The sequence below is a fragment of the Oncorhynchus gorbuscha genome, linkage group LG16, assembly GCF_021184085.1.
Source record: "Oncorhynchus gorbuscha isolate QuinsamMale2020 ecotype Even-year linkage group LG16, OgorEven_v1.0, whole genome shotgun sequence".
Classification (NCBI taxonomy): Eukaryota; Metazoa; Chordata; class Actinopteri; order Salmoniformes; family Salmonidae; genus Oncorhynchus; species Oncorhynchus gorbuscha.
The window spans coordinates 56,700,249-56,715,746 of NC_060188.1; the positions used below are offsets into that span (position 1 = coordinate 56,700,249).

At 43.0% G+C, this 15,498-nt stretch overlaps 1 protein-coding gene across 16 annotated transcripts in view; it reads left to right on the top strand.

Moving 5' to 3' along the window:
• Positions 1–15,498, top strand: part of ncam1a (neural cell adhesion molecule 1a) — a 307,622-nt gene that overhangs the window by 221,819 nt on the left and 70,305 nt on the right. For all 16 annotated transcript variants that reach the window (XM_046307011.1, XM_046307015.1, XM_046307014.1 and 13 more), the window contains exons 2-8: positions 6,818–6,892; positions 7,855–8,064; positions 10,144–10,287; positions 11,692–11,829; positions 12,403–12,520; positions 13,794–13,954; positions 14,107–14,249. In XM_046307011.1, the coding sequence (XP_046162967.1) occupies positions 6,818–6,892; positions 7,855–8,064; positions 10,144–10,287; positions 11,692–11,829; positions 12,403–12,520; positions 13,794–13,954; positions 14,107–14,249 (989 nt within the window). The remainder of the gene's footprint in view (positions 1–6,817; positions 6,893–7,854; positions 8,065–10,143; positions 10,288–11,691; positions 11,830–12,402; positions 12,521–13,793; positions 13,955–14,106; positions 14,250–15,498) is intronic.

Here is a 15,498-nt window from a genome sequence, read left to right on the forward strand (position 1 = left end):
CTGGCAGATCTGGAAGAGACTGGTTGTCTGGCAGATCTGGAAGAGACTGGTTGTCTGGCAGATCTGGAAGAGACTGGTTGTCTGGCAGATCTGGAAGAGACTGGTTGTCTGGCGGATCTAGCTGCTCTATGCAGACTGACAGCTCTGGCTGCTTCTTACAGACTGACAGCTCTGGCTGCTTCATGCAGACTGACAGCTTTGGCTGCTTCATGCAGACTGACAGCTCTGGCTGCTTCATGCAGACTGACAGCTCTGGCTGCTTCATGCAGACTGACAGCTCTGGCTGCTCCATGCAGACTGACAGCTCTGGCTGCTCCATGCAGACTGAGAGCTCTGGCTGCTCCATGCAGACTGACAGCTCTGGCTGCTCCATGCAGACTGACAGCTCTGACTGCTCCATGCAGGCTGACAGCTCTGACTGCTCCATGCAGGCTGACAGCTCTGACTGCTCCATGCAGGCTGGCAGCACCTTGCAGACTAGCAGCTCCTTGCAGACTGGCATCTCTAGCTGCTTCATGCAGACTGACAGCTCAGGCTGCTCCGAACATGCAGGAGGCTCCGGCAGCGCTGTAGAGAAGGAAGGCTCTGATAGCGCTGAACAGGCGGGAGACTCCGACAGCGCAGGAGGGAAGGAAGGCTCTAATAGCGCTGAACAGACAGGAGACTCCGACAGCGCAGGAGAGGAGAAAAGCGCTGGCTGCGCTGAACAGGCGAGGCACGCACAGGAAGCCTGGTGCGGGGAGCTGCTACCGGAGGACTGGTGGGTGGAGGTGGCTCTGGATAGACCGGACCGTGCAGGCGTACTGGAGCTCTTGAGCACCGAGCCTGCCCAAGCTTACCTGGCTCAATGCCCACTCTAGCCCGGCCAATAGGAAGGGCTGGTATGTGCCGCACCGGGCAATGCTCCCTCACTGAAAACACTGTGCACTCCATAGCATAACACGGTGCCTGCCTGGTCTCTCTAGCCCAACGGTGAGCACAGGGAGTTTGCACAGGTCTCCTACCTGGCATAACCATACTCCCTTCTAGCCCCCCCCAATAATTTTTTTGGGCTGCTTTTTGGGCTTCCAACCGCGTCGCGGTGCTGCCTCCTCATACCAGCGCCTCTCCGCTTTATCCGCTTATATTTCTTCCTTGGGACGGCGATATACTCCAGGCTGAGCCCAAGGTCCTTTCCCGTCTAATTCCTCCTCCCATGTCCAATTCTCCAAGTGGTGCAGCCTCTCCCACTGCAACTGCTCTTCACGATTAACAGGGAGAGTTGGCTCAGGTCTGAACCCTGACTCAGCCACTCTTTCTCTGCGCCGCCTTCTCTTTTTTATTGACTCCATTCGCCTATAGCCCTCTTCGCATTGCTGCAGCGAATCCCAGGCGGGCGCCTGCACTCTCTCTGGGTCGGCCGCCCACCTGTCGATTTCTTCCCACGTCGTATACTCCATGCCTCTACCGTCCATAACGTCCTCCTTTCGCTGCTGAAGCTGTCGCTGTCGCTGCCAGTTTACACACTGCTCGGTCCGTGAGTGGTGGGTGATTCTGTAACGGCGTTCGTCTGTTGAAGGAAGAGAGTCGGACCGAAATGCAGCGTGTTGGTTACTCATGACTTTAATGAATGAAATGCGGTACATTAAATAACTGAGGTACATGAAATAACTGAAAGACGAAAACAACAAACGGAATGAGAAACCTATTACAGCCTATCTGGTAAACACTACACAAAGACAGGAACAATCACCCACGAAATACAAAGCAAAACTCAGGCTGCCTAAATACGGTTCCCAATCAGAGACAACGAGAATCACTTGACTCTGATTGAGAATCGCCTCAGGCAGCCAAGCCTATACAACACCCCTAATCAGCCTCGATCCCAAATAATAACAAACCCCAATACGAAAACAACATATAAACCCATGTCACACCCTGGCCTACCCAAACATATAACAAAAACACAAAATACAATGACCAAGGCGTGACACCCCAATACGAAAATACAATATATAAACCCATGTCACACCCTGGCCTGACCAAATATATAACGAGAACACAAAATACAATGACCAAGGCGTGACACCATGGTGTTTATACTTGCATACTATTGTTTGTACAGATGAACGTGGTACCTTCAGGCATTTGGAAATCTACACATTTTTCTGAGGTATTGGCTGATTTAATTTGCATTTCCAATGATGTCAAGCAAAGAGGCACTGAGTTTGAAGGTAGGCCTTGAAATACATCCACAGGTACACCTCCAATTGACTCACATGATGTCAATTAGCCTATCTGAAGCTTCTAAAGCCATGACATCAATTTCTGGAATTTTCCAAGCTGTTTAAAGGCACAGTCGACTTAGTGCATGTAAACTTCTGACCCACTGGAATTTTCATACAGCGAATTATAATATAAGTGAGATAATCTGTCTGTAAACAATTGTTGTAAAAATAACTTGTCATGCAGCAGGGTAGCCTAGTGGTTAGAGCATTAAACTAGTAACCGGAAGGTTGCAAGTTCAAACTCCCGAGCTGTCAAGGTACAAATCTGTCGTTCTACCCCTGAACAGGCAGTTAACCCACTGTTCCTAGGCCGCCATTGAAAATAAGAATTGGTTCTTAACTGACTTGCCTAGTTAAATAAAGGTTAACTGACTTGCCAAAACTATAGTTTGTTAACAAGATTTTTGTGGAGTGGTTGAAAAACAAGTTTTTATGACTCTAACCTACATGTATGTAAACGTCTGACTTCAGCTGTATTTTGCTGTCATGTGTCAGTGTTTAAAGTTTGTTATAGCCTATTTATTGATCTGCTATAGGTCAGGCCCTATTTGTAACGTGCATGCGATGCATTCATGTGTCACGTAAAGAGAGCAAGGATTGAGGGATTAGGGAATGTTTTTCATAAACAAGGGATTTTGGAAACAGAACTTTTCAGTCAGAAATGGCTGTAATTATGCTGCAGCTTCAGCAACACAGACAGAGCGATAAACACTTTGATGTTCTGTGGTGGTCGCTGTAGCAGGGAGGAGAGCGAAACGACGGGTGCTTGTCACACAGTCACTCCTTGTCTTTTTTTATTTAACACAGTGCAGCAAGTCCGGCCCGGCACAATCTAATCAATTGCTGGTCGCACTCCCTCTATTCACTTGTGTGTCTTAGTTATTTAATCAAACAGTGTGCTTAAGGCCTCAGACAAGCTCAGTGAATGGAGTTGATTTGATTAAAACACATAGGGTGTGTCAATATATGGAAAAATACATGTTTAAACATTTTGACAAATGAATTGGTCTAAAGAACCGACGACTCTTGATCGACCAAGATTTTTTTTAGTCGGGGACAGTCCTAGTCCAGTGATTAATTACAAAGTAAGAAGCCTGAAGGGCATTTTGGAAACCTGTCAGGTAACACTTTATTTGACACCTAGTGTCATAACACTTTATATGACACGCTCATAACCATGTCATAATGTCAACAGATGACAACGTGTCATAGCCTGTCATAATATGATCATAACGCTGTCATGAACAATATTTTTACACCTGATATGCATTATTTTATGGCTGTTATGACACCTGCATAAGTATGTCACAACCCACATTTATTCACATGTGTTTTTTCCTTGACAAACTTTAGTTTGAAAGTTTAAGTCCTTTGTTGGTGTAATGAATTCTCTAAAGCAATGTTTTTACACATTATGACACTGTCAAGAAGCATTATGCCCATCAGAATCATATAAGCCAGATAGGCCTATCACGTACATGCCCTTATGTCAGATATCTGTCAAAAAGAGGGTGTCTTGTCCTGCTCCTGAAATATGCTCCTGCATTCATCTCAGTCATCAGCAACAGAGCATTTGGGGTAGGTGCATATTTGACATCAATGTCTGCACAATTACAATGATAATTCAATATGGTACATTTCAGAAAATGTTATAAAACATAGAAATACTGTTGACAAGTAGGCTATGGTGTAATGGAATGTTTTGCCTTGTGTGGTAGATTTTGTGGGTTTTGACACTCTCTTATGTGGGTGTCATAACCAGCCATAAAATAACGTCACAGGTCTAGATATGTCATAACAGTGTTATAACCAGATTATGACATGTTATGGCATATTATGACATGGTTATGACTGCTAGGTGTCGAGTAAAGGGTTACCAAATGTCACAATGTATAATGTAATGGGCTCTGTTAGATACAAGGAAAGGTATTTTCTTGTTTCCATTAAAGCTGCAATATGTAACTTTTGGATGACATGACCAAATTCACAGAGAAATGTCAGTTATAGATCTGTCCTTCTCATTGAAAGTAAGTCTGAGAAGCAGTAGATCTGTTCTATGTGCGCTATGTCTATGCTTCCGTTCTTAAGTTGCGTTTTTGCATCTTTCACTTTTGGTTCTGTACACCAGCTTAGAACACCTGAAAATACCATACTTTTCAGTTATTGAAAATATATTTCACAGCGAGTTAGATGGTACAATGATACTCTACACTACATTGCTTATTTTGTCACATAAACTGAAATTAGGTTAACTATTCTAATTTTAGCAACCATGAAATGGCGAAGCAATTTCTGCATATTGCACCTTTAATGTCTGTTCTCCCCTGTTATTTTAGCTGAAGTTCAACAGCGCTGTCAGTTTGCCATACTGTGAGGGAGAGTTTAAAAAGCACAGCACAGACAGCCACCGCTGTGTCCCTCCTAGTCGACTATGTGTTAGCTTTAGCACTAGCTCTTATGTGTTGGTGGTTGCTGCACAGCCAGTTTGAGGTACCAGCCCAGAATCAGGTCAGTTGAATGCAGCTGAGCTGAGTATCACCTGGGTTCAACCTGACATCTATCAGGGTTGGTAGAGAGACAATGTATGAATAGTGTCAGCCTAGTCATGGTCAATCTTATGTTAAGTTCATATTAGGATTCAATGTTGTATCGGCTTTGCACTCTGTGCTTCACTCTAGAGGCACAGATCTTGGCAGAGAGAGTGCCTGACCTGTTTTGTGAATAGAACATTTCCAAAATAGGCCATGGCAGATCAGAGAACTTTTGAAGAAAGAGTCCTCTGCTGTCGTCCCGGCACACCTAGGGTTAAGATTATGTAAATCTTTCAGGTATGAAAATGTTGAGTATATCTCTCTTGTCTCTCACCAAGTTGGGAGTTGATTCCTCTTTAATTTATCCAGCAAAGCAGAAGAGAACAAACACCAGCTGCTTCTCTTCGGTACATTCTAAATCTCATCTGTGTCACCTGCTTTAGCTGATGCAGAAAGCTGAAATGTATTAGGTAGCATCTCAGGAAGCTAATATGCTATGATTTATGGAATTATACTTCCTGAGTGTGCAGTCTGTGAAAGATGAAAAAGAGAGAACACTGGGATACCTCAGTTAGGTGGCTTTCATTAGTCTTGAGTGAAAATCGAGGCTTTAGGTGCCATTTTAGATCAGCAGGTAAGGGTGCTCTCGAGCGGCTTGATGTTCTTTACCATTCGGCCATCAGATTTGCCACCAATGCGCCTTATAGGACACATCGCTGCACTCTATACTCCACTGTAAACTGGTCATCTCTGTGTACCTGTCGCAAGACCCGCTGGTTGATGCTTATTTATAAAAACCCTCTTAGGCCTCACTCCCCCCTATCTGAGATATCTACTGTAGCCGTAATCCTTCACATACAACACCAGTTCTGCCAGTTAAATTTTGTTAAAGGTCCACAAAGCACATACGTACATCCTTGGGTCGCTTGTCTTTTCAGTTCGCTGCAGCTAGCAACCGGAACGAGCTGCAACAAACACTCAAACTGGACAGTTTTATCTCATTCTCTTCATTCAAAGACACAATCATGGACACTCTTACTACTGACAGTTGTGTAATGTATTGTTGTCTCTACCTTCTTGCCCTTTGCTGTTGTCAATAATAATAATGTTTGTACCCTGTTTTGTGCTGCTGCCATTTTGTGTTGCTCCCATGTTGTTGTCATGTTGTGTTGCTACCATGCTGTGTTGTCATGTGTTGCTGCCATGCTATGGTGTTGTCTTAGATCTCTCTTTATGTAGTGTTGTGTTGTCTCGTCATGATGTGTGTATTGTCCTATATATATATTTATTTAATATTTTTTTAATCCCAGGCCACGCAGGAGGCCTTTTGGTAGGCCGTCATTGTAAATGAGAATTTGTTCTTAATTGACTTGCCTAGTTAAAAGGTTAAAAAATGAATAAAATATCAAGTCGCCGGACCCCTGAGTAATTGCCACTGAGGTATAAAAGAACTGGCGTCCAAGATGTCCGCCCTTTGTTTTCAACTAAATCTACTCACGTTTGCATACGTCGATTCTTGGGCCGTCTAGAGTATATCCGGGTTGCATCCGGTTTACACAGCCCAATATCACATGCGCACTAGCAATGCTGGGACCTTGCCAAATCTCTGACAATTTACACATCTAGAGGCCCAAAAATACATGCTACTATGGCCTATAAGCCTAAAATGTGGGTTTATGTGTTTCCATTTGTTGTCTTGGCATACCAACTCTAACTTTGTCATGCGAATAATAAAATGCTTGTTTGTCAACAAAATCCAAATAACGGCATAAATGCAGCATCATATGGAAAAGTGGAAGGTGGGAAATGGCTCATCTCAGGTTGATCAGCAGCAGATGTTCAGTCAAATTGTTGATGCATTAAAATGTGTGTCTTGCCTTGCCTCACTGTGCTTTGCCCCTGTGTCATCCTGTCATAGTCGTTCTCCCCTTGGGCACAACTGCTCTAGGACCTGCTCTTTCTAAACAAATGTTTACTTTAACTGTTCTGAGACCTGCTCTCTGTGTTTTTCTCTTCCAGCCTCCCTGCAGGTGGAGATCACCCCGATGCAAGGAGAGATCAGTATGGGGGAGTCAAAATTCTTCCTCTGTGAAGGTAGGTTTGGTACAGATACCATTGCCTCCACAACAGCAAACCCCCACTTAGCTACTGTATTTGGACAGAGGATTCCAAATAAAGTGCAGGTGCTACAGCAGTTCTCATGGATGCAGTAGCATGGGCTTCCCGGGATGCTAACCTGCAACTGTGGTTGTTACACCCCCCCCCCCTCCCCCCCACACACACACTACTGGCAGACTGCTGCAGGTCAGCGTCCTGTTGTGGAATAGCAAAGACAGAAGAGTGGCTCAACATGTCATGGTAGAAAGATGAAACCATCTCACTTTAATGATGTTTCCCTTGACTGAAAAGAACTGTGGCCAGCTGTGTACTTCTTTTGCAGTAAAAAAAAGTCTGCAAAAGACTGTTTTTCTCAACACTTCTTTATTCCATTATGAATGAGGAGGGAGTGAAGGAATCCAGGACACGTGACTTTGCTTTGCCCTTTCAAAACATCAATGGAGGAGAATGCGATAGAACTTCTCAAGTTTTCATTTGTCCTTTGTATTTTATTTGAGGTAGTACATCATCTGAGCAAATATGTCATAAAAAAATGCATGGAGTCCTTAAAGCAGGTAGCCCTAGGGAATGCTGGCCTAGTATTAATCCATTTGTACCAAACCAATGTTTACTCTGTCTAGTTTGTCTGGATATTCTTGTCTTTGTTAAGAGTGAGATGTTGTGACATTATGCCTACGTTATATACTTTTTAGGTTTTATCTCATGTTCATGACAGATTTCCATCTTGCAGAGGTGACTTAAACAGCATTGGGATGGATGTTATTTTGCTAAGTAGAGAAGCCTGTTAACCTTCAAAAAAAGCTATAATGCATACCTCAGACACATCTCGCAAAGCAGCACATTCTTCTCTGTTGTCAATCATATGAACTGCTGTAGACACATAAACAGTGCATTCACACTCTACTCACACGTCCACCCTGCCTCTATTCGTCTCTCAGTTGTCGGAGATGTAAAGGACATTGATTGGTATGCCCCGAACGGCGAGAAGCTTCTACCGAACCGACAGGACATCCTCGTGAACCGCAACGATGAGTCCTCGTCCACTCTCACGATCTACAACGCCAACGTGGACAATGCCGGCATCTACAAGTGTGTTGCCAAAAATGGAGACAAGGAGTCTCAGGGCACCGTCAACGTTAAAATCTTCCGTAAGTTCCCTCTCAAACTGCTTGGAACAAGGTCCTATTCTTCATTGTACTTTAGCGGATTACCACTAAAGGAAATCCTCTCACTGTATTATCTGTGCACAATGTAATTTTGAAGAATGTAATTTAAAATTGTCTGCATATTCTGTTCATATTTGTTTACTTCAATTGGCCTCCCACATGATTTATTTACCTTTATTTAATCAGGGAGTCACCATTAAGACCTGTGTGTCTCTTTGTGAGGGAGCCCTGCATATGCAATTGCATAAAATGCATAAAAAAGTAAATACAATATGAAACAAATGATAAGAAAGCACAACACATATTGCACAGACAAAGACAAATATACACAATACACAGAAAACACATTCTTCATTATAAAAAAATATTCTGTCCTCTGCCTGAACTGCTCCAGGGACACTAAAGCATATATTCTAAATGCATTTTGGAGATCTAAGAAATCTAAAGGTTAACTTACTTAATTCTGTGAACGCCAAAGGGGTGTCCAGAGTTAACCAACCTTGTGAATGTGTTTGATAAGTTGTCATTTTAAATTTTAACAGTGAAGTTAGGTAAGTCAGAAGCTTGTGGAGCAGGGCATTGTAAACAAACAGAGCATAATTATGAAATCTGTGAATTCAAAGAGGTTCAGCACAACATTTTGGGAAAGAATACAGTGATGAGTAATAAAACTGTCTCCTGTAAGGCCGCTATGAAAAACATCATCCAGGAATTTAAGAGTAGAGGCAACTGTACTTTGATAAATAGTATCACCATAATCAAGAACAGATAAAGGTTGACTGCACCATCTGCTTCCTACTGACAAGAGAAACTAGATCTGTTTCTCTAAAAAATAAAGCCCACTTTAAATCTTAGTTTCTTAAAACCTGTAAGGGATCGATGTCCCTATACTGGGACGATTGAGTTAACGTGCGCTAATGTGATTAACACATCAGTAACAGCAAACCTTCCAGGACATAGACATGTCTTACATGGGCAGAAAGCATAAATTATTGTTAATCTAACCGCACTGTTCAATTTCTTTAGGATTCAGCCGTGTTGGCTCAGTTATCAGCTGAGACAGGTTTAGCTCAGAGTAAATATATTTCAGCGTATCTGACCCTGGAGTCTTCTAATTAATATTAAAATTGACCATAATGAATAGTTCAGATTACCATACTTAAATTTCAGATGAATTGGTTAAGAGCACATGAAGGAGCAGAGGGAGGGTGATACACTCCTACTAGTGTCTGCTGGTTATTATGACCACGGCCCACATTAAGAGCGAGCCAATCAAAACGCTTAGGGACAGAGGTAGCAAGAGATACAGAAACATCAAAATTGTCCTTTGTAAATATGACAACACCCCCACCTCTGCCAATTCTGTCTAATCTGGAAACATTATAAACTGACAGACACATCAGCAAGTTTCAGAAATGACCAGAATGTCCACATTGGATTGATTCCACCTTTGAAATCAAACTTCTTCCATTTACATGAACAAATCCAAGACCGCAGCTGTGTGACTTAAGGTCAGATGAAGTCTCTAATACAAGCATGCTATGATCAGTAGGTAACCCCTTATTTGAAAATGCCATAGGATTGGTTTGAATTGGTATAGGTACAAGATTGTCTAGAACTGAACCATTGGGCTTATGCATCGAGCGAGGACGTGAGTTAAAACAAGAGTCAATGAGGGTTACCTGTTGCAGGTCTGCAGTATGCTGATAATTTATTGTTGGGATTACCTGATACTGACTTGGAGTGGTGAGCAGGTCTTGGAAAAATAATATACGGTATTGTTGATTGTATCTTTGCCCTAGTATCATTGTAATCGTATCCAACATTGTATCTTCATTTCGAGAACCAGCATATACAACTATACTAACTGTATAGTATGAAGTATTTTCTTTTTGAACAGATGGAATGAACAGATGGAATGCCACTACAGTTAGCACTCTTTCAAATGCATAGACTGGGTAACAAAGAAAGTGCTTGCCATAGAACATGTTGGTTAATTAAGTTTGTTGACTGGTTCAGGAAATCCAGTTGACGGTGGACTTCTGTTCTTCTCCCCTACAGAAAAGATAACCTTCAAGAACGCCCCTTCCCCACAGGAGTTCAATGAAGGGGATGACGCTGACATCATCTGTGACGTCGTCAGCTCGCCTCCTGCTGACATCATCTGGAAGCACAAAGGCTCAAAGATCCAGGTTGCAAAAGACGGTAAGGCTTGTGCACAGTTCGATGTGCCAATGTGTGGGTTGCCTACTGCCAGAGTCATGCGGCTCTCCCCTTTACCATTTTTAAAATTTGCTTTCATCTATCTGCCAACTTGTTTTCATTCACCCCCCCCCCACTCACTCGCTCCCTCCCTAAGTGCACAGCCCTGCCTTTTGATAATTCAAGTGTTCTAACATAATGGATGAAGAGAGAACAGGAAATAAGATATTTCTTGATCAGGAGGAATGGTTGTTATCGGTTGTGAAAGAATTTGAAGGGTTCATATTTAGACTATTTAGTCAAGTCGAGTGGGATGCTGCCTGAAGGATTTTGTTTCTCTCCATATTGCACTATTTTAACCTTAGAGGACCCCTCCCTCTTGCAACCACTGGGAAGCAAAGGGTGACCGCAGCGCTCTGGTGTGTGGTGTTTTCTTGGACCCTGGACGGGTTGTGTTTTTCACTGGAAAACCACTAATTGTAGCCCAGATTGAAACCCATACTGCTTATGTAAATACCATTTTCCACATTGCTCCAGTTAACCTTTTCCTTATCAAAGCTGCATGTGCTTATAGCTCAAATTACAAGTCTTTTTCATGCTAATATGTGTTTCACAGCTCAGAGAGCTATTTAAAAAGTCTGGTTAATGAATTCAAAGCTTTTGCCCAAATACACATTCAGTAAACCAGATATACATCTGGTACCGCTTCAGAAGAGGGTTAACAGAACACAGTTGCCATACAATATTTATACGCTGGCTGCCAGATGTTTGAACTTAGAGGGTTCATGGAATATTTACATAGTAGAGCTTTGATGACGCAATTCAAGAAGTAGTAGTGGTTTCAGCATCTGTATGTTTACATTACCATGTTTTACCACATTTACTACAGTATGAATGTGAAGGATATAGAATTAGACACGTATTCTCGTATACAACGCTGTTAGAGGCACCATGTCATGGCAATGCTCTGTGGAGCAATGTAAAGAAATATCACAGTGAATAGTATGGCATTTATTTTTCTAAATAAACATTGAACATAGGTAAATAAGACATTATTCCAGTTGATGGAGCTTTCTTTTGATGAATTTATGCCACTAATATTACAGATCAATCTATTTCTGATGGTGAGTTGTGTACCCTATCATATGGTCCTAATGAAAAAAGGTATGTTCTCTCCACCCCTCCTTATGTTTCCAGCCACCAGAAATAACTCATGCAATGCATTTACATTGTTAGCTATATTGCTGCTGGGGGGGGGGGTACAGCATTCCTCTGTAACGGAGACCATGCCTCCTGAAGTCGCACAGTATGTGTGCTTTTACCATGTTGCCTTGTCTTAAACCTACACCACCCACTGTTAAGGATAAATGACCCTTCTCTGTTTCCTTCTCTTGCGGTTTTTCATAGTTCGATTTAAGATCCTGACCAACAACCACCTCCAGATCCGAGGCATCAAGAAAACAGATGAAGGGGCGTACACCTGTGAGGCTCGTGTAATGACCAGGGGAGAGATTGACCTAAAGATCATCAAGGTCATCGTCAACGGTGAGTACCACATCCTCCCTCTCTTTCACCGCCTATGCTCTCGCAATGGGATTTATGGCATCCGAGCACAATTAGAATATAGTGTAGTTATAAATGCAATACTGTGCTGTTATGAGCACCATTACAGAATTATAACAGAGAAAATAAGCCTGTATTTTTTATATTTTATTTTACCTTTATTTAACTAGGCAAGTCAGTTAAGAAAAATTCTTATTTTCAATGACGGCCTAGGAACAGTGGGTTAACTGCCTGTTCAGGGGCAGACCGACAGATTTGTACCTTGTCAGCTCAGGGGTTTGAACTTGCAACCTTCCGGTTACTAGTCCAATGCTCTAACCACTAGGCTACCCTGCCGCCCCAAGCATACAAGCATACAGTAACAAGTATTTTCTCCTATCATACTTAATCAACCAGTATAGTGAATCATGATCTGATTATACATTTTAAGACTTTTTACGTCACACCGACCACCTTGTCTTACCTTGTATCCATCTTAGTATAATTTATTTCCTACTCACGTGTGACCTCTGTATCTTTGAGTAATGCTTGTATCCATGTCTCTCTGTGTTTCAGTGCTCCCTAGCATCCGCACCAGGCAGTCGGAGATGAATGCCACGGCGGACGTCAACCAGTCTGTGATGCTGGCCTGTGACGCTGATGGCTTCCCTGAACCCACAGTCACCTGGGCCCGGTATGTCACACCGACCACCTTGTCTTTTATTGAGCATAAACCAACTGGCTTGTTGTGACTGGTTGAGGAGGAGACTGTGAAGTGAATAAGGGTTGTTTATTTTAAATGTAAAAAAAAAAATTGGTCAGCATTCTCATGATAAGAGGATGGTCAACAGTATTGAATTATATTTATGTAGTACCTTGAAGATGGCCAAAGCTCATTTGTTTGATATATCCTCAGCATAACTGTTGACACAACGGGCCCTCTAGTATAGTATGAGAATAATTCCAACACTGCTTGTCGAGCTCCTTTTGGAGTGTAAACGAATGAGAAGGATAGGAGGATGAGGAGATGCATCCGTAAGGGATGGGCCTCGCTGGAGGAGGAAGGAGACAAGCGAGGTAGGGTGAAGGGAGGGAGTAGGGGGGCAGAAACTCCTAACATTCTTTATTTATTTCCTGGCCGCTGACAGGCCTGTCATTTGGTATCCCTTAGAGGCTGCTGCAGGATTGAAGCTCTTAGAAGCATACAGATGTGGGACCGCAGTCCAAACTCAGTGCACATCTGATTTAGAGTTCAAGGGAGGCTCAGGCATGTCATGGTTCAAAGAGAGTGCTCGGTCAAGAGTGCCGAAGAAATTCCTTAACTTGACATCATACAGTGTATCACCATCCTATGGATGTAGTCCCTTTGCAAAACAGCCATGATGCAGCTATGGTAACAAAGCAGAGCCAGAGAAACAAAGAAAAAAACGTTCTGTCCTGGATGTCTGGTCAGTAGCTCTAAAGACATTGGTTTTAAGTGTCACGGATCCCTCTGGAACTTTCCTTGCGCACACCTGGCCCCTATTCCCAGTGATTGTATTTGTATAGATGTGCCCTTTGTTCACCATGGTGCTGTCGATTATTGTCACAATGTCCGTTGGTGCGTGTGAGTACCTGTGCTGTGTGTTTTGGCTTTCGTGCCCTTGTGGATTGTGCAGATGATTACGGGTCTCGTCCCGTGTGTTATTTATTCAAGGTACCCCTCTCTCTTTTGTTTGAGTTTCAACGCCATTAATTTGGGGAATAATAAAAACAACTATTACGTGTTCCCTGCGTCTCTCCCGAATCTCTTCATGCCAACGTGACATTATGGTTCTGAGCCAGGCCTTTTGTTTACCAGCTGCTCTACTGAGATACGGCCCCCAAAAAGATAATACTCTCAGAGTGAAGACGACTGTTTTTACCTTCATGTTGTGGAGACAGACATCAGTGACGTGAACTCTGCATTTCTGTCTTTCCCCCCTCAGTAACAACATTGTCCTTGAGTCGGACGATAAGTACGGCCTGAACAACGACGGCTCGGAGCTGATAATAAAAGATGTCAAGAAAGTGGATGAAGGAGATTACACGTGCATCGCCCGGAACAAGGCCGGGGAGAAAGAGGAGGAAGTCAGCTTGAATGTGTTCGGTAAGAGAAAAATAATTACTATTAACTGTGGTAAAATAATGTTGTGTTTTTGGGCTTTAGAATTAGTTTAATTGGTTTTACTATAGCAATGTGCATACAAGTAATGTATTCCATTGTCATCCATCAATTTATTGTATTTCTACCTTCTCTAGTGCAACCTAAGATCACCTACCTGGTCAACCAGACTGCATCAGAGCTGGAGGAGCAGATCACCCTGACCTGCGAGGCCTCAGGAGACCCCACCCCCACCATCACCTGGAGCTTTGGCCGCAGGATCTTCACAGAGGGAGAGCAGGTACTGGTGTCTGGGGACCAGGGGAGGCTTGCAACCAGGGGCCTGAGCTGTGGTGGACAGGGTATGTCACTCAGAGTGCCTACTGAACGATCCATCACTGTCCTGAATATTGATAGGAAACCTAAAAAGCAAGCACAGCTCTATTTCATTCATGGCATTATACAAAACCTGTTCAAAATTCAATTGACCAAGTCCAACATTAAAAGCCAGTGGACATGTACTAAACTGTCCTGATGGTTTCATGCATTGGTGTCTCCTTCTACAGGAGCCTCTAAACAAGAATTACCAGGTATGATATTCAAATGGTCAGGTAATGAAACTCATAATATGTTGGAATGTTGTGACTATACACTGTTCAGTATATCCACCCAGATTTGCAAACAGATGCAAATCCGGTTATCCGCTCGAATTCCTGTAACTTTTTGACCCACTTAAATTCTGATCTTATCAGGGTTCGGTAGTTTGATTTTGCTGTTTGCATAGTCACTGTGAATGCATAGATTGCACTCAAATCCCCCCCACCTCTTGTGGTACAGTTCACATTTTGGGATTGAAAACCAAGCTTTTGATTGTCTTTGAAAGCCCTTAAACCACCACGTCTGAACCAGTGTTCATTTCGAGGCACGTGTTTCAGGGAATGGTCCTATCTGACGTTGCACCGGAATGCTGTCATATTACTTTACTACCAGCCATTCCAAGTCATTGTATACTCAAACAATGAAAGAAATGCAGCAGCAATCGCTGAACCCCAGGTGCAGCTGCATTTCAGCATATTTAAGGTAATTAGTAATTACGCAGCTTTCCATAATTTCATGTATTCTCATCCAAACAGTCAAGCAATATCCAACGACAACTGCTAACAGCTCTCATCAATATTCAGTCATCAAACCAAATGTTATGTAACTTGTGCCAAATACAACAGGTGTAGACCTTACAGTGAAATGCTTACAAGCCCTTAACCAACAATGCAGTTAAAAGCAATGGGGGTACCGGTGCGGCGGGGGTACCGGTGTGGCGGCATCGGCCAGTCGAGGCAATTGAGGTAGTATGTACATGTAGGTAGAGTTTTTAAAGTGACTATGCATAGATAATAACAGAGTAGCAGCAGTGTAAAAGGGGGGGGGGGCAATGCAAATAGTCTGGGTAGCCATTTTATTAGGAGTCTTATGGCTTGGGGGTAGGTGTTTAGAAGCCTCTTGGACCTAGACTTGGCGTTCTGGGACTGCTTGCCGTGCGGTAGCAGAGAAGT